The sequence below is a fragment of the Dendronephthya gigantea genome, unplaced genomic scaffold, assembly GCF_004324835.1.
Source record: "Dendronephthya gigantea isolate DGI-Jeju-01 unplaced genomic scaffold, DenGig_1.0 000032F, whole genome shotgun sequence".
Classification (NCBI taxonomy): domain Eukaryota; kingdom Metazoa; phylum Cnidaria; class Anthozoa; order Malacalcyonacea; family Nephtheidae; genus Dendronephthya; species Dendronephthya gigantea.
The window spans coordinates 1,013,800-1,033,696 of NW_021163042.1; the positions used below are offsets into that span (position 1 = coordinate 1,013,800).

At 42.8% G+C, this 19,897-nt stretch overlaps 1 protein-coding gene across 1 annotated transcript in view; it reads right to left on the bottom strand.

The window, feature by feature from the left end:
• LOC114524971 overlaps positions 1-19,897 on the bottom strand; it is a 65,579-nt gene that overhangs the window by 18,237 nt on the left and 27,445 nt on the right. The window contains exon 17 of the mRNA XM_028546229.1: positions 16,979-17,102. Coding sequence (XP_028402030.1) covers positions 16,979-17,102 — 124 coding nt within the window. The remainder of the gene's footprint in view (positions 1-16,978; positions 17,103-19,897) is intronic.

Genomic DNA, 19,897 nt, shown 5'->3' on the forward strand with positions numbered 1-19,897 from the left:
AGGAGCTGCTGTTCCCACTTCAGGTGCTTCTGTTATCACTTCAGGTGCTTCTGTGATCACATCAGGAGCCTTTGTTGTCATTTCAGGTGCTTCTGTTATCACTTCAGGAGCCTCTGTTGTCACTTCAGGTGCTTCTGTTGTCAGTTCAGGTGCTTCTGTGATCACATCAGGAGCTTCTGTTTTCACTTCAGGTGCTTCTGTTACCACTTCAGGTGTTTCTGTTACCACTTCGGGAGCATCTGTTACAACTTCAGGTGTTTCTGTTACCACTTCGGGAGCATCTGTTACCACTTCAGGTGTTTCTGTTACCACTTCGGGAGCATCTGTCACGACTTCAGGAGCATCTGTTACCACTTCAGGTGCTTCTGTTACCACTTCAGGTGCTTCTGTGATCACATCAGGAGCCTTTGTTGTCATTTCAGGTGCTTCTGTTGCCACTTCAGGTTCTTCTGTTGTCACATCAGGTGCTGTTGTTGTCACTTCAGGCGCTTCTGTTACCACTTCAGGTGCTTCTGTTGTCAGTTCAGGTGCTTCTGTGATCACATCAGGAGCTTCTGTTGTCACTTCAGGCGATTCTGTTCCCAATTCAGGTGCTTCTGTTCCCACTTCAGGTGCTTCTGTGATTACATCAGGAGCCTTTGTTGTCATTTCAGGTGCTTCTGTTATCACTTCAGGAGCCTCTGTTGTCACTTCAGGTGCTTCTGTTTTCACTTCAGATACTTCTGTTACCACCACTACAGGTGCTTCTGTTGTCACTTCAGGTGCTTTTGTTGTCACTTCAGGTGCTTCTGTTGTCAGATCAGGTGCTTCTGTGATCACATCGGGAGCTTCTGTTTTCACTTCAGGTGCTTCTGTTACCATTTCAGGAGCCTTTGTTGTCATTTCAGGTGCTTGTGTTACCACTTCAGGAACTTCTGTCACCACTTCAGGAACTTCTGTCACCACTTCGGGAGCATCTGTCACCACTTCAGGAACTTCTGTCAGCACTTCAGGAGCTTTTGTTACCACTTCAGGTGCTTCTGTTACTACTTCAGGTGCTTCTGTTACCACTTTAGGAGCTTCTGTTGTTACTTCAGGTGCTTTTGTTACCACTACAGGTGCTTCTGTTACCACTACAGGTGCTTCTGTTACCACTATAGGTGCTTCTGTTGTCTCTTCGGGAGCTGGGGTGGTGGAAAAAAAAAGTAATACCGACAAAAAAATACTGTTGTAATAAAATTTTTGTTTAAAAAAAGATTGAGCTCCAAACGCTGCAACCTCGTAACCAGGGTTCTAACTACGCTCCCGCGCCTACGCTCCCGCTTCGAGAGAGAATCAGGAGCATGGACAGAACCCTGGGAACCAGAGCGAACTTGTTTTTCAGTATAATGCGCGAATAAGTAAGATGTCGGCCATGTTGATTGACCGTCATTGTCACCATAAAAAAAGGTAATGATGTCACATTTGCAAACAATTTGCAGCTTTTTAATATTGGTCAGTATATATGGGGCATTTATTTTTTTAAAGGAAATCTCTTGAAAAAAAATGGATTAAAATCATCAGTTTGCCATATTTCCAAAATTGTAAGGACCTACCTGCTGGTGCTGCATCTGGAACGCTCAAAACAGTTACTTTCTCTGGATTATCTTGTGGTTTGATCAGGAACATATCTTTACCATTAATTGCAATCAGCTCTCCAGTTTCCAGCGTGGCTTCAAACGTAACACCTTCTTGGTTTGATACTTCAACTGTCATGCGCACTGTTTGATCTGTCATAATTCTGATTAGGTCATATGGACGTGGTAAACTTGTTGTTAAGTCGAAGTATCTACCATAAGTGTTAGTGATGATGAAGGAGACGTAATATACTGCTTCCCCAGGAGCAACCGTTGGGACTGCAAGGCAAAAGTTATGGGTTTTGTTCATCAAAATAGAATAGCTTTTAAAAAGGAATTGCTGGTGTTCAGGAAACAATTGGGGCCTCCTGAAATTATACAAGAAGGCAACAAAAGAAAACTAATATCCCTTAAAACTTTGGGCATAGTCAATGGCCAGAAGACTCTTGACTAAATTTTGAAATGCCCACTTCTGATTAAATATTAGTTTATTATGCCGAAAATTACTTCTTTATAGTTAAATTTAATTTATTATTATACGAAGGTCAGATAGCGCAATTCTTCAGGGGCCATTTGTATGAAGCCCGTTTTGCTTAAACGGCGGATAAGTCAAATTTAAATAACACTCGTACGTCTCTCTTGAATGAGCCAACTTGAATATTATGCACTGAATATGTAGTTGTAAACAGTAACTTTGTATTAAGGTAAAAAACATTTAGTTCGCTTGTTGAGTAAAACGATAGGCTTGCTTTCTATTTTGGACCTATCCACCGTTTAAGCTAAACGGGCTTGATACAGCCGACCCCAGATAGCAAGGGCCGAGGAAGGGAGGAGGGGGCACTGGGGCCCGGTGATGCGCCCCCGTTTTAGCAAATGTGCCCGGTCTTAGAGCAAGTAATTAAATGTGCCTTATAATTATTGTAAAAAGAAACCAAACAGGAGTACGTGATCTCAACCGACATTTGTAGATAGTAAAATAAATAGCTAAACAAAAATACTTCACATGTGTATGGCAGTATTTAGTTTCGGTACATGTGATTACTATATAAAAAGTGCTCTTTTTTGTTAGTGCCCCCCTCCATCCCACTTTCCAAATGGTTCTGCGGATCGTGCCAAATAAGGCTAGTTTCCACTTAGGAAAATTCTCCTTTGGATCGGACAGGACAGGAAAGTTTTCTTTGTATGAACGCCGCCTCAGAACTCACCAACAAAGGAAATTTTCCTGTCCGTTTCGATCCAAAGGAGATTTTTCCTCAGTGGAAACTAGCCTATAGTGGCGGTTTTGTCGCCTAAAATTGACCCTGTTTTGAGAACCATCTTATTGTTGAAGTAATGCTACTCTTTGAATTGTTGGGTCGCTTTCTACAATTTTCGTACTTTATAGTATATTTTTATTGTAGTATTACGCCGAAGTAACATTGAAGAGGCGTTCCTGGTCCGGAAGAATATATTGAATGGGAAATAAAGTACTTACTAGTTATTGTCTCGTGTAAAGACAAAACTTGGAACGAAGCACCAAATACTTCATCAGGAGTGATGGAAATACTACTTTTACCATTGATGATCACTTCTTCGTCGTTAGAGCTATCCCTCGCCGTCACGATGATAGGGTTGTCATTGTTTGGCTGTTCACTTACTGCAAACGTTTGACCTGCTCCCATCGTAATACTTCCAGATGTCCCAGAAAGACCAGTAGAAACAACAACCTCACGATCATAGTTATTAACCAACAAGAACACAACATAGAACTTAATTTCACCTACAAAAAATATAAGCCCCGTTTACACTACACTCGATTTATTGGCACGGCACGGCTAAAATGGGTACCCGTGCCCATTTCATCTGTTCTCGGCCTTTGTTTTGGTAGCCTGGACACTTATAAAATTGGGTACGGGTACCAATTTTAGCCGTGCCGTGCCGATAAATTCAGTGTAGTGTAAACGGGGCTATAATCACAGGAAAGAGAACACGAAATTTGCCGCAGACAAATAAAACGGCCAACCACAACACTTCCCTAACAATCAAAATGCAGCAGACCACAGTAATGTGGTAGCTGAAATACTACACCACTTTCACCAAATGGTTTTGAGGTAAATTTAAGAAACCAGACGAAATTTGAGGATGAAAACGAAAAAAGTAAAATATGTTGAGGCATTCGGTGTCGCATAATACTACATGTAAAAACACCTAATATATACCCAATGTATACCTAATTTTCATCACCGAACAAAGCCCACATAGTATTCTAAACATTGTAATGTCATCATTAGGATAAAAAGGAAACATTAAAAAATAATATTCGTGATATATCTCCTAAAACAACTGTTTGGGCCAAAAAAATTGTCCATCTGTTCTCTCCAATGTATTTGCGAGACTAAAGGCCATGTTACACAATGCAATTTTCCTTACAACCTGCAATGCAATTCTACTTTTAAGAGATGTAAATTAATGAAGAGTTTTCAAAATGTAAGTGTAAGAAACCCCATGAAGTTTAATAAAGGCAAAAGTTTGTTAGTTGCCAAATTTACATCTCTGAAAAGAAGAATTGCACTGCAAGTTGCAGGAAAAATTGCACCGTGTAACAGGACATTAACTATTAAGCCTTTCATTCCCAGAAAATTAAACGGATGTTGATCAACGTTGACGATAACTTACCAGCTTCCACGACGATATCGTGCACAAATGGCGAAGTTTTTGGAATTATTGCTACGTAATTTTCGCCTTTGACCAGAATTGGAATGCCATCACGACGATCGTAAAATCGAATCACAAATGATTCTGCCGTGCTTGATGTGGCTTGAATATTCCGCTCTTCACCGTTTGGTACTTCGAAATCACCGATGACATCTGAACTACTGCGCACATCAATGTCATAACCGTAATTATTTACAACTCTTATGTTGACGTAATACACTGGGGACTCTACAAAAATACATTGAAGGTAACTTTGTTTGAGTACTTAAATCACCAATTGAATATCATAATACAAGGTAATGTGATCTTACCAGTTGAAGCAACAGCCTTTGTTGTCACTTCTGGAGCTTTTGTTATCACTTCGGGAGCATCTGTTAGGATTTCAGGAGCTTCTGTCGTCACTTCATGTGCTTCTGTTACGATTTCAGGAGCTTTTGTTATCACTTCGGGGGCATCTGTCACCATTTCGGGAGCTTCTGTTATCACTTCGGGACCATCTGTCACCACTGCGGGAGCATCTGTTACCACTTCAGGAGCTTCTGTTTCCACTTCAGGAGCTTTTGTTGTCTTTTCAGGAGCTTCCGTTACCACATCAGGAGCTTGTGTTACCACTTGAGGAGCTTCTGTTACAACTTCAGGAGCTCCTGTTCCCACTTCAGGGGGTTCTGTTAGCACTTCAGGGGCTTTTGTTGTCACTTCGGGAGCATCAGTTACCACTTCACGAGCTTCTGTTACAACTTCGGGAGCATCTGTCACCACTACAGGAGTTTCTGTTGTCACTTCGGGAGCATCAGTTACCGCTTCAGGAGCTTCTGTTACAACTTCGGGAGCATCTGTCGCCACTTCAGGAACTTCTGTTGTCACTTCAGGAGCATCTGTCACCACTTCAGGAGCTTCTGTTACTACTTCGGGAGCATCTGTTACCACTTCAGGAGCATCTGTTACCATTCCGGGAGCTTCTGTTACCACTTCGGGAGCATCTGTTACCACTTCGGGAGCTTCTGTTACCACTTCGGGAGCATCTGTTATCACTTCGGGAGCTTCTGTTACCACTTCAGGAGCTTCTGTTACCACATCGGGAGCATCTGTCACCACTTCAGGAGCTTCTGTGGTCACTTTGGGAGCATCTGTCACCACTTCAGGAGCTTCTGTGGTCACTTTGGGAGCATCTGTCACCACTTCGGGAGCATCTGTCACCACTTCGGGAGCTTCTGTCACCACTTCGGGAGCATCTGTTACCACTTCAGGAGCTTCTGTTACCACTTCGGGAGCATCTGTCACCACTTCAGGAGCTTCTGTTATCACTTCGGGAGCTTCTGTAAATACTTCGGGAGCATCTGTCACCACTTCAGGAGCTTCTGTTACCACTTCGGGAGCATCTGTCACCACTTCAGGAGCTTCTGTGGTCACTTTGGGAGCATCTGTCACCACTTCGGGAGCTTCTGTCACCACTTCGGGAGCATCTGTTACGACTTCGGGAGCATCTGTCACCACTTCAGGAGCTTCTGTTACCACTTCGGGAGCATCTGTCACCACTTCAGGAGCATCTGTTACCACTTCGGGAGATTCTGTTACTACTTCGGGAGCATCTGTCACCACTTCAGGAGCTTCTGTTACCACTTCGGGAGCTTCTGTTATCACTTCGGGAGCTTCTGTTACCACTTCAGGAGCATCTGTTGTAACTTCGGGAGCATCTGTTACCACTTCAGGACCTTCTGTTTCCACTTCAGGAGCTTTTGTTGCCTTCTCAGGAGCTTCCGTTACCACTTCAGGAGCTTGTGTTACCACTTGAGGAGCTTCTGTTGCAACTTCAGGAGCTCCTGTTCCCACTTCAGGAGCTTCTGTTACCACTTCGGGAGCATCTGTTACCACTTCGGGAGCATCTGTCACCACTTCAGGAGCTTCTGTTACCACTTCAGGAGCTTCTGTTACCACTTCGGGAGCATCTGTCACCACTTCAGGGCTTGCTTCTGTTACCACTTCGGGAGCATCTGTCACCCTTCAGGAGCTTTTGTTACTACTTCGGGAGCATCTGTTACCACTTCGGGAGCATCTGTCACCACTTCAGGAGCTTTTGTTACCACTTCAGGAGCATCTGTTACCACTTCGGGAGCTTCTGTTACCACTTCGGGAGCTTCTGTTACCACTTTGGGAGCATCTGTTACCACTTCGGGAGCTTCTGTTACCACTTCGGGAGCATCTGTTACCACTTCGGGAGCTTCTGTTACTACTTCGGGAGTCTTCCACTTCAGGAGCTTCTGTTACCACTTCGGGAGCTTCTGTTATCACTTCGGGAGCATCTGTCACCACTTCAGGAGCTTTTGTTACTACTTCGGGAGCATCTGTGACCACTTCAGGAGCATCTGTTACCACTTCGGGAGCTTCTGTTACCACTTCGGGAGCTTCTGTTACCACTTTGGGAGCATCTGTTACCACTTCGGGAGCTTCTGTTATCACTTCGGGAGCTTCTGTTACCACTTCGGGAGCATCTGTCACCACTTCAGGAGCATCTGTTGTCACTTCGGGAGCATCTGTTGCGACTTCGGGAGCATCTGTCACCACTTCAGGAGCTTCTGTTACTACTTCGGGAGCATCTGTTACCACTTCAGGAGCATCTGTTACCACTTCGGGAGCTTCTGTTATCCCTTCGGGAGCTTCTGTTACCACTTCGGGAGCATCTGTCACCACTTGAGGAGCTTTTGTAGTCACTTTGGGAGCATCTATTACCACTTCAGGAGCTTCGAAATTAAAATAGAACGTATAAAAATTGACTGATGCAGAATTATTTTATACGGTACTATATTTTATTTCACGGCATTGAGTGAGTTCTCTATTTACCTGAAGGTACATAATAGATGAGAGCCATTGATTTGATACTGTTGGATACAAGAAGCGAGTTCTTGCCGTCTATTTTGATTGTATTTCTTGTTACGCCGTCATATGCGGTAATGAATATTGTTTCACTTGCGGAAGATGTTGACTTCATTTGATATCTTCCTCCAACAGGGATTACAAATTGTTTATAGTTTTTATCAGAATGGGTGGTTATTACTTCGACAAGTTTTCCATATCGATTCACAATTGTGACATCCAAATGGTAAGTGACTAAAATGGTAACAGTTAGCTCAGTTATGAAGATTTACATTAATAGTGATAGTTAAAGACCTGACAGTCAAACGTCGCACTTCTGCGTACCCAAACGCATCGATATGTTATGAGACACTTTATCTGTTGTAATGTGTTCTAGGCACTAGAAAAGAGCGATGTTTGACCTCAGCTAAGAGAAAATCTCCTATATTCAATTTTCAAAAACAGGACAAAAAGAATACGTGGGGACTAGACGTTTGCCTAAATATAGCGAAGGAAAGAAAAGGTATTCTGCGCAACGTACAGAACAAACGAAATCGGCATATTAGCTCTACTAAGGAAGCTAATCTATGTCACTAAATGATCTTTTATTGAAACAAGAATTTTTAACAAAGTTCAAAAGCTTTAAGAGAGAGTAACATTTTTTGACGATCCCGCAATTTTTGACGATCCCGCAATTTTTGACGATCCCGCAATTTTTGACGATCCCGGTGACCGATCCTTTGTTTTTTTAGCTACAAATTGACAACAATCTGTTTAAGCTGCCGATTTTATTCAGTACAAGCCTGCTGAGCTGAGGAAATATCGTAAAATTGCCAAAAAAAGACCTCAGCAATTGCCACAAATCAGCATTGTGAAGCCAAGAAAGAATTTTAAGGAATTCTTAAGAACCAAATTAATTCTTTCCAATTTACACAACTCCTGAAATCTTAGCGCCTGCTGTCCGCAAATAAGTGTTGAAGCTAACGTTAACATGAAGAATTTTCAGCAAAATTTTGTTTCTGGGTGGCCTTAAATAGGATGGAATATTAGGGCTGGTGTAGCGAGGTGCACCACCCCCTACTCTTGTTAGATTAGCCTTAAAGTCGTTCCGAAGACCAGTTTACGACAATCCAAAAGATATTATTATTTAGCGCCGAGCTTTTGACTTGAACAATTCGATATGAATCTTTTGGCTAACGTACTAAAATTTTAGTTTTACCTTTTGAGTGAATTAAATTTATACATAGTTTGTAATAATATTTTTCAATCTTTCAAACATTTTCTCGCTCCGTGCCAACAAAGGTGGCGCCTCGTGAGCCTGCATACTGAAATTGAAATTGAAGCAACCTTTGCATCAAACTAAATGTACTCTGCTCAGAAAATCATTCTGGCCTAAAATTACGTTTTAAAAGAATTATATTTTTAAAATTCGTCCGACTTTGACACTCGCCCGGCAGACTTTCGTATCTTTCACTAAAACGTTAGGCTTTTTCATCAAATACAAACACTGCAAAGGTCAGTCTCATTACTTTGGACACCCCTTCACCCGAATTCTAACATTCATCCACGTTAAAAAAGTCAGGATAAATTCTGCATGATATTCCCTGCTAAAAAAAGGAAAAATTCAACTAATTTCAAAATTTCTTACCTGAAGGAGTAAGAGCTTCTGTGATCACTTTAGGAGCTTCTGTTGCCACATCAGGAGCTTTTGTTGTCTTTTCTGGAGCTTCCGTTACCACTCCAGGTGCTTCTGTTACTACTTCAGGTGCTTCTGTTACTACTTCAGGTGCTTCTGTTACCACTTCAGGAGCTTCTGTTACCACTTCGGGAGCATCTGTCACCACTTCAGGTGCTTCTGTTACCACCTCAGGAGCTTCTGTTACCACTTCAGGAGCTTCTGTTACTACTTCAGGTGCTTCTGTTACTACTTCAGGTGCTTCTGTTACCACTTCAGGAGCTTCTGTTACCACTTCGGGAGCATCTGTCACCACTTCGGGAGCATCTGTCACCACTTCGGGAGCTTCTGTCACCACTTCGGGAGCATCTGTTACGACTTCGGGAGCATCTGTCACCACTTCAGGAGCTTCTGTTACCACTTCGGGAGCATCTGTCACCACTTCAGGAGCATCTGTTACCACTTCGGGAGATTCTGTTACTACTTCGGGAGCATCTGTCACCACTTCAGGAGCTTCTGTTACCACTTCGGGAGCTTCTGTTATCACTTCGGGAGCTTCTGTTACCACTTCAGGAGCATCTGTTGTAACTTCGGGAGCATCTGTTACCACTTCAGGACCTTCTGTTTCCACTTCAGGAGCTTTTGTTGCCTTCTCAGGAGCTTCCGTTACCACTTCAGGAGCTTGTGTTACCACTTGAGGAGCTTCTGTTGCAACTTCAGGAGCTCCTGTTCCCACTTCAGGAGCTTCTGTTACCACTTCGGGAGCATCTGTTACCACTTCGGGAGCATCTGTCACCACTTCAGGAGCTTCTGTGACCACTTCAGGAACTTCTGTTACCACTTCGGGAGCATCTGTCACCATTTCAGGAGCTTCTGTTACCACTTCGGGAGCATCTGTCACCACTTCAGGAGCTTTTGTTACTACTTCGGGAGCATCTGTTACCACTTCGGGAGCATCTGTCACCACTTCAGGAGCTTTTGTTACCACTTCAGGAGCATCTGTTACCACTTCGGGAGCTTCTGTTACCACTTCGGGAGCTTCTGTTACCACTTTGGGAGCATCTGTTACCACTTCGGGAGCTTCTGTTACCACTTCGGGAGCATCTGTTACCACTTCGGGAGCTTCTGTTACTACTTCGGGAGCATCTGTCGCCACTTCAGGAGCTTCTGTTACCACTTCGGGAGCTTCTGTTATCACTTCGGGAGCATCTGTCACCACTTCAGGAGCTTTTGTTACTACTTCGGGAGCATCTGTGACCACTTCAGGAGCATCTGTTACCACTTCGGGAGCTTCTGTTACCACTTCGGGAGCTTCTGTTACCACTTCGGGAGCATCTGTTACCACTTCGGGAGCTTCTGTTCCCACCTCAGGAGCTTCTGTTAACACTTCAGGTGCTTCTGTTACTACTTCAGGTGCTTCTGTTACCACTTCAGGGGCTTCCGTTACAACTTCAGGGGCTTTTGTTGTCACTTCGGGAGCATCTGTTACCACTTCAGGAGCATCTGTTACCACTTCAGGAGCTTCTGTTACCACTTCAGGTGCTTCTGTTACTACTTCAGGTGCTTCTGTTACTACTTCAGGTGCTTCTGTTACTATTTCAGGTGTTTCTGTTACCACTTCTGGAGCTTCTGTTACCACTTCGGGAGCATCTGTCACCACTTCAGGTGTTTCTGTTACCACCTCAGGAGCTACTGTTACCACTTCAGGTGCTTCTGTTACTACTTCAGGTGCTTCTGTTATCACTTCAGGGGTTTCCGTTACAACTTCAGGGGATTTTGTTGTCATTTCGGGAGCATCTGTTACCACTTCAGGGGCTTCTGTTACCACTTCAGGAGCATCTGTTACCACTTCAGGAGCTTCTGTTACCACTTTGGGGGCTTCTGTTACCACTTCGGGAGCTTCTGTTACCACTTGGGGAGCATCTGTTACCACTTCAGGAGCTTCTGTTACCACTTCAGGTGCTTCTGTTACTACTTCAGGTGCTTCTGTTACTACTTCAGGTGCTTCTGTTACTACTTCAGGTGCTTCTGTTACTACTTCAGGTGCTTCTGTTACCACTTCAGGAGCTTCTGTTACCACTTCAGGCGTTTGTGTTACCTGTTGAGGAGCAGCTGTTGTCACTTTGGGTGCTTTTGTTACCACTTCAGGAGCTTTTGTTGCCACTTCAGGGGCTTCTGTTAACTCTTTAGGCGCTTCTGTAACCACTTGAGGAACTTCTGTTGTCACTTTGGGTGCTTCTGTTACCACTTCAGGAGCTTTTGTTGTCACTTCAGGTGCTTCTGTTACCACTGGAGGTGCTTCTGTTATTAAACCAGAACCTTCTGGGACCACTTCAGTAGCTTTTGTTGTCACTTCAGGGGCTTCCGTGAAAACTTTAGGTGCTTCTGTTACCACTTCGGGAGCAACTGTTACTACTTCAGGAGCTTTTGATGTGACCTTGGGGGCTTCTGGTATCACATCCGGAAACGAATTAAAAAGAAATATTTTAAACCAATAACCCTCTGAGAGAGCCGAAACAAAACCACGTGATTAAAAAACATTTAAAAATCCATGGGATAAAAAAACTTACCCGGCGTTGAAGCTGACACATCAACACCTGCCGGGGGTGTAGGCATTTCAGTTTCTATGAAAATCCCAAAATATTACCAATCACATTAAGAAAATTTTTAGAAAGCTTGCAAAAAGAGCCTAAGACCTTTTCAACCAGAGTTTGTGTTTTGAACTTTGAAGTAAAAAAGCATTAATGAACAAAGTGACAGCCCAAAAAAGAAGAAGTGTAGAAAATAAGAAATTTCAAGTTTTTTAAAGAATCCATTTCAAGAATTGTGTTGATCTGAAAGAAACACTGGGCAACACCGGGATACTCCTTTTTCGACCTGTCTGGAAAAGACGTCTACATTGATGAGTAGTTGATCAACCGTTTGGCTCAAATACTTTGCAGAACAGCGACTACACTTATATTTTAAACTTTTAGGAATCTTTAGACCTTTTTTCTCATGTGTTGAATATAATATAATTATCAATCATTATAAAGGTTTAAGACGAAGCGTGATACCCTCATTAAATGTTTTCTTTTATGGGTCATGGCTTCTTTACGAATTTTATGAAGGGCACTAAAATCTATCTAGCATATCGATATCGATCAAGACCGAAACTACATGCGATATTTGCGGAGTGCAATTTGGCATATGCTGATTAACTCAGCCCGACGGGCACAAATCCGGCGAGCAAAACAGAATATAAAAATGTCACCCAGTATTATCGCTCTAGTTTCGGTCCTGATTGCAGTTATTTCAATACTGCCATAAAAAAAATGTTCGAAAACAGCTGAGAAATTAGCGTATATATACCTTTTCCAGTAAAAACAGAAGGAGCACTAGTTGCAGCCTCGGTGACATTGACCTAATCGAAAAAGAGCAAGAGGCCTTTGGCGGGGTACACCAAAGCGAGGCTAGTCAGATGTTCATTTTCGGAATTTCAAAATCATGTTTACTTTCACTTTTCCGCTGGACCTGTCAGAAGCTACAGAAACGTTTCAATCAAAATCCAGAAATAAACAAATAATTACTTATTTTGGCAGAAGAAAACCTGTCTAGCCTCGTTTTTGTGTAATTAGCTACAGGTCTCTTGCTCATTTTCGAATAGGTCTATGGGGAACACTGCCCAGAACCGGAACCGCGCGAAATTACGCGTTGCCGTATTATTATTACACATTGGCCGTATTATTATTATACATTAGGGAAATCATATGTGGCTCAAAGTATGTGTGTTGTGTCTAGCTTCATATTGCGTTCTGTGATGTACGAACGCTACTCATTGTAACCTTATATGACATTCGGTCATATAAAGGCAGTTAAAATTAACTACAGTCTACATCTACATGAAAGGTATATTTTTATAGCTGAGTAATCTTTAAATACTTAACTATATTTTACTTATATATTAAAATTTGAATGCAATCGTAAAATAGTCTGCTCCGAATAGGTTCGGGAGTTTGCCGCAGGATTATTGTAAAAAACTCCTTTGATGTTCTCTTTGAACTATGAAGTTCGGGGCTGTTCACATGAGCCCGGTTACCCAAGATTTAACGAAGCGTAAATTAACTTTGAGGTATTGAAATTAATAAATAACACGATCCTGTTAATGCCTAAAAATCATTCACGCTTCGTAAAATCTCGGGTAACCGGGCTCATGTGAAGTTGTGAACAATCCCTAAGTTAAGGTACTTTTGGAGTTGGCTAATCACGAATTTTGACCCGGCAAATATTTTATGGGATGTCAAAGCTTTAAACACTTAATTGAAAAATTAGAATATATAAATATGAATAAACTTACCGATACCAGTAACAGGAGGCGCAGTTGAAACCTGTGGTGGTGCTGTTGGAGCTGTTTGACATTAAAAAAGCGGTATGTTAATTCACATTAACAATAGAATATACATGGGGTTTTGAGACTGAATAAAAGTACAATATAGAACTCAATAACTATGTTATTGTCCACGTGTCTATTGTATTTTAGCCAAATCTTCCAATGGCATTCGTCTTGCTAAGTTCCTCAACTTTGAGTTGAAAAAATGTTGATTATAAGATTGCGATTGGTTTATCTGTATGATTAATATACTGTGAATGATTAAATTTAATAAAAGCAACCGTACAATGAAAAACACCATTTACACGGCTAGACCGGGCAAGAAAAACTTCCTCTGCACGGTCATAGCAAAATCAAAATTTTTAATTAATACCGCGTGATCAAAAACAACTAATTAAAAGGCTTATATTGGTAAAGTGAAAAATAATTCCACACGTAAACATATTTTAACAAAGAAATCCATGTATAAATTGGGTGAGTTTTCTTTTTACCTGCAGGAATATAATAGATGAGAGCCTTTCGTTCCACACTGCTGGTTACAGCAAGCGGTCTCTTGCCGTCCACCGAGATTACTATATTTGTATCACCGTAAAGTGCAGTAATGTATATTTGTTCTTTTGCAGAAGATGTTGACGTTATTTGATACCTTTCACCAACACCGAGTACAATCCGTTTATATGCTGGATCAGAATGGGTTGTTAAAACTACGACTTCTTTTCCATAATCATTTACGATTGTGACATCAAAATAATAAAGGCCTAAAGTAGCAAAAGCAAGCAGTTAATAACAATTACACCACAAGGTTATGACCTCTGACTCTGCGTTACGATCCAGCGACACTCGTATACAAAACTAGAAAAATCTAGATGCGCCAACCAGTTTCGTTTGGAAATCAGAGGAAATGATTGATGTACTGATTAGCTCAACGCAAAAATTCCAACCACCACGAAATCATATGGAAAGCTTCAAAATAGTTATTGTAGCTACATGGAAAAAAAATATTAAAAATTCGTTAAGAAACTTACTAGGAGCTTCTGTCACTTCAGGTCCTTTTGTTGTCACTTCAGGAGCTTTTGTTGTTCCTTCTGGAGCTTTTGTAACAACCTCAGGGGCTTCTGTGACAACTTCAGGTGCCTCTGTTACCACTTCGGGAGCATCTGTTACCACTTCAGGAGCTTTTCGTGGAAAGAAGAAGAGATTCAATATGGTCGATATTTTACTGATTCACGCCTTTACTTGCGAACAAGTCCGGTTCACCCCATTATTTATTTTATGAAACGTTTTCGTACAAGAAAATAGGAAAATTGAACAAATTGAAAAAAATCCGTGGAGCCTGAAATACTGTATATTGATCGCGAAGTCACGTTTTGTATCTTTAAAAATTTCCACTCCAGATGGGTCTGACCGAACTTATTTTTTTGTAAAATGCGTGAATAAGCAGAATAAAATGCGCGAATAAGCATAATGGTAATGACGACACGTTGGAAACAATTTCCGACTTTTATCGGTCAGTATATATATGGGGCATTTGTTTTCTATAAAAAGAAATCTTTTGCCAAAAAGGAAATTAATTTGAACTACGAGTTTGCAAAAGGAGTTTGTTTAACCTAGACTAACCTGCATCAGGAACCCTCAAAACAGTTACTTTCTCTGGATTATCCTGTGGTGTTATTGGGAATATATCTTTGCCATTAATTGTAATCCGCTCTCCAGTTGCCGAAATCGCTTCAAACGAAACATCTTCTCGTGTTGGGACTCTGATTGTCATGCGCACTGTTTGATCTTTCATAATTCTGATTACGTCATATGGACGTGGTAAACTTGTTCTTAAGTCGAAGTATCTACCGTACGTGTTAGTGATAATGAAGGTGACGTAATACACTGTTTCTCCAGGAGGAACCGTTGGGACTGCAAGACAAGAAAATGATCGTTTTCTTCGGGATATTGAAACAACTTCCTTTATCGCGGTAAAATGAAGAAATAAAAACCATCCGATTTTGTGATTGGAAAAATATAATTTTAATATCTGTGATTCGCAAATATTTTTCAATATTTGTCCGTAAACCCTGCCGGAGACACCCCTGATTGACCGTTTATATTGATAAATTTTGCACCACCTATAGGTAAATTTAGCTTCTTTTTGAGCAACTGATCCCTGGACATATTTCAGTCAACTAGACAAGACGTAGTACGCCAAAGTAACATTCAATCTTATGCAAGAGCGGAATTTCAGGTTTCCTGAATATATTGAATTTTATATACGGTACTCACCAGGATCTTTACGATGTAAAAACAAAACTTGGAACGAAGCACCAAAAACTTCATCTGGAGTGATGGAAATACTGCTTTGATCATTGATATTGACTTCTTCGTCGTTAGAGCTGTCCTTCGCCGTCACGATGATAGGGTTGTCATTGTTTGGCTGTTCACTTACTGCAAACGTTTGACCTGGTCCCATCGTAATACTTCCAGATGTCCCAGAAAGACCAGTAGAAACAACAACCTCACGATCATAGTTATTAACCAGCAAGAACACAACATAGAACTTAATTTCACCTACAAAGAATATAATCACAGGATTGAGAACGCGAAATTTGCCGCAGATAAATGAAACGGCCAACCACAACAGTTCCCTAACAATCAAAATGCAGCAGACCACAGTAATGTGGTAGCTGAAATACTACACCACTTCAACCAAATGGTATTGAGGTAAATTTAGGAAAACAGACGAGATTTGAGGTTGAAAACGAAAAAAGTAAAATATGTTGAGGCATTCCGTGTCGCATAATACTACATGTAAAAATACCTAATATATACCCAATGTATACCTAATTTTCATCACCGAACAAAGCCCACATAGTATTCTACAGAATGTAATGACGTCATTGGGAAGAATTATATTCGTGATATATCTCCTAAAACAACTGCATGGGCCTGAAAAAAATTGTCCATCTGTTCTCTCCAATGTATTTGCGAGACTAAAGGCCATGTTACACGATGCAATATTTCTTACAACTTGCAATGCAATTCTACTTTTAAGAGATGTAAATTAGTGAAGATACTTCAAAATGTAAGTGTAAGAAACGCAATGAAGAGTAATAAAGACAAAAGTTTGTTAGCTGCCAAATTTACATCTCTCAAAAGAAGAATCTCATTGCAAGTTGTCACTATTAGGCCTTTCATTCCCAGACAATTAAACGGATGTTGATCAACGTTGACGATAACTTACCAGCTTCCACGACGATATCGTGCACAAACAATGGCGAAGTTTTTGGAATTATTCTTACGTAATTTTCGCCTTTGACCAGAATTGGAATGCCATCACGACGATCGTAAAATCGAATCACAAATGATTCTGCCGTGCTTGATGTGGCTTGAATATTCCGCTCTTCACCGTTTGGTACTTCGAAATCATCGATGACGTCTGAACTACTGCGCACATCAATGTCATAACCGTAATTATTTACAACTCTTATGTTGACGTAATACACTGGGGACTCTGCAAAAATACATTGAAGGTAACTTTGTTTGAGTATTTAAATCATCAATCGAATATCTTAACACACGTAATACAATATATCTTACCAGTTGAAGCAACAGCCTTTGTTGTCACTTCTGGAGCTTTTGTTAAAACTTCGGGAGCATCTGTTAGGATTTCAGGAGCTTCTGTTGTCACTTCAGGTGCTTTTGTTACGACTTCCGGAGCTTTTGTTATCACTTCGGGAGCATCTGTCACCATTTCAGGAGCTTCTGTTGTCACTTCGGGACCATCTGTCACCACTGCGGGAGCTTCTGTTACCACTTCAGGAGCTTCTGTTACAACTTCGGGAGCATCTGTCATTACATCTGTTACAACTTCAGGAGCTTCTGTTACTACTTCGGGAGCATCTGTCACAACTTCAGGGGCTTCTGTTACCACCTCGGAAGCATCTGTCACAACTTCAGGGGCTTCTGTTACCACTTCGGAAGCATCTGTTACCACTTCGGGAGCCTCTGTTACCACTTCGGGAGCATCTGTCACCACCTCGGGAGCATCTGTCACAACTTCAGGGGCTTCTGTTACCACTTCAGGAGCTTCTGTTACCACTTCGGGAGCATCTGTTACCACTTCGGGAGCATCTGTCACCACCTCGGGAGCATCTGTCACAACTTCAGGGGCTCCTGTTACCACTTCAGGAGCTTCTGTTACTATTTCGGGAGCATCTGTCACAACTTCAGGGGCTTCTGTTACCACTTCGGGAGCATCTGTCACCACTTCGGGAGCATCTGTCACCACTTCGGGAACTTGTGTTACCACATCGGGAGCATCTGTCACCACTTCAGGAGCATCCGTTACCACTTCGGGAGCATCTGTTACCACTTCTGGAGCATCTGTCAACACTTCTGGAGCTTCTGTTACCACCTCGGGAGCATCTGTCACCACCTCCGGAGCTTCTGTTACCACTTCTGGAGCATCTGTCACCACTTCAGGAGCTTCTGTTACCACTTCGGGAGCATCCGTTACCACTTTGGGAGCTTCTGTTACCACTTCTGGAGCATCTGTCACTACTTCATGAGCTTCTGTTACCACTTCGGGAGCATCCGTTACCACTTCGGGAGCTTCTGTTACCACTTCTGGAGCATCTGTCACCACTTCAGGAGCTTCTGTTACCACTTCGGGAGCATCTGTCACCACTTCAGGAGCATCCGTTACCACTTCGGGAGCATCTGTTACCACTTCCGGAGCATCTGTGACCACTTCAGGAGCTTCTGTTACCACTTCGGGAGCATCTGTCACCACTTCGGGGGCTTCTGTTACCACTTCAGGAGCTTCTGTTACTACTTCGGGAGCATCTGTCACAACTTCAGGGGCTTCTGTTACCACTTCGGGAGCATCTGTCACCACTTCGGGAGCATCCGTTACCACTTCAGGAGCATCCGTTACCACTTCGGGAGCATCTGTCACCACTTCGGGAGCATCTGTTACCACTTCGGGAGCATTTGTCAGCACTTCAGGAGCTTCTGTTACAACTTCGGGAGCATCTGTAACCACTTCGGGAGCTTCTGTTACCACTTCGGGAGCATCTGTCACCACTTCAGGAGCATCTGTCACCACTTCGGGAGCATCTGTTACCACTTCTGGAGCATCTGTCACCACTTCAGGAGCTTCCGTTACCACTTCGGGAGCATCTGTCACCACTTCGGGAGCTTCTGTTACCACTTCTGGAGCATCTGTCACCATTTCAGGAGCTTCTGTTACCACTTCGGGAGCATCTGTCACCATTTCGGGAGCATCCGTTACCACTTCAGGAGCTTCTGTTACAACTTCGGGAGCATCTGTCACCACTACAGGAGTTTCTGTTGTCACTTCGGGAGCATCTGTCACCACTTCGGGAGCTTCTGTTACAACTTCCGGAGCATCTGTCACCACTACAGGAGTTTCTGTTGTCACTTTAGGAGCATCTGTCACCACTTCGGGAGCTTGTGTTACAACTTCGGGAGCATCTGTTACTACTTCGGGAGCATCTGTCACCACTTCAAAGGCTTCTGTTACCACTTCAGGAGCTTCTGTTACTACTTCGGGAGCATCTGTCACAACTTCAGGGGCTTCTGTTACCACTTCGGGAGCATCTGTCACCACTTCGGGAGCATCCGTTACCACTTCAGGAGCATCCGTTACCAGTTCGGGAGCATCTGTCACCACTTCAGGAGCATCTGTTACCACTTCGGGAGCATCTGTCAGCACTTCAGGAGCTTTTGTTACAACTTCGGGAGCATCTGTCACCACTTCGGGAGCTTCTGTTACCACTTCGGGAGCATCTGTCACCACTTCGGGAGCATCTGTTACCACTTCGGGAGCATCTGTCAGCACTTCAGGAGCTTCTGTTACAACTTCGGGAGCTTCTGTTACAACTTCGGGAGCATCTGTCACCACCTCAGGGGCTTCTGTTACCATTTCAGGGGCTTTTGTTGTCACTTCGGGAGCATCTGTTACCACTTCAGGAGCTTCTGTTTCCACTTCAGGAGCTTTTGTTGTCTTTTCAGGAGCTTCCGTTACCACATCAGGAGCTGGTGTTACCACTTGAGGAGCTTCTGTTACAACTTCAGGAACTCCTGTTCCCACTTCAGGGCCTTCTGTTAGCACTTCAGGGGCTTTTGTTGTCACTTCGGGAGCATCAGTTACCACTTCAGGAGCTTCTGTTACAACTTCGGGAGCATCTGTCACCACTACAGGAGTTTCTGTTTTCACTTCGGGAGCATCTGTCACCACTTCGGGAGCATCCGTTACCACTTCAGGAGCTTCTGTTACAACTTCGGGAGCCTCTGTCACCACTACAGGAGTTTCTGTTGTCACTTCGGGAGCATCTGTCACCACTTCGGGAGCATCAGTTACCTCTTCAGGAGCTTCTGTTACAACTTCGGGAGTATCTGTCACCACTACAGGAGTTTCTGTTGTCACTTCGGGAGTATCTGTCACCACTTTGGGAGCATCCGTTACCACTTCAGGAGCTTCTGTTACAACTTCGGGAGCATCTGTCACCACTACAGGAGTTTCTGTTGTCACTTCGGGAGCATCTGTCACCACTTCGGGAGCTTCTGTTACAACTTCCGGAGCATCTGTCACCACTACAGGAGTTTCTGTTGTCACTTCGGGAGCATCTGTCACCACTTCGGGAGCTTGTGTTACAACTTCGGGAGCATCTGTCACCACTTCAGGGGCTTCTGTTATCACTT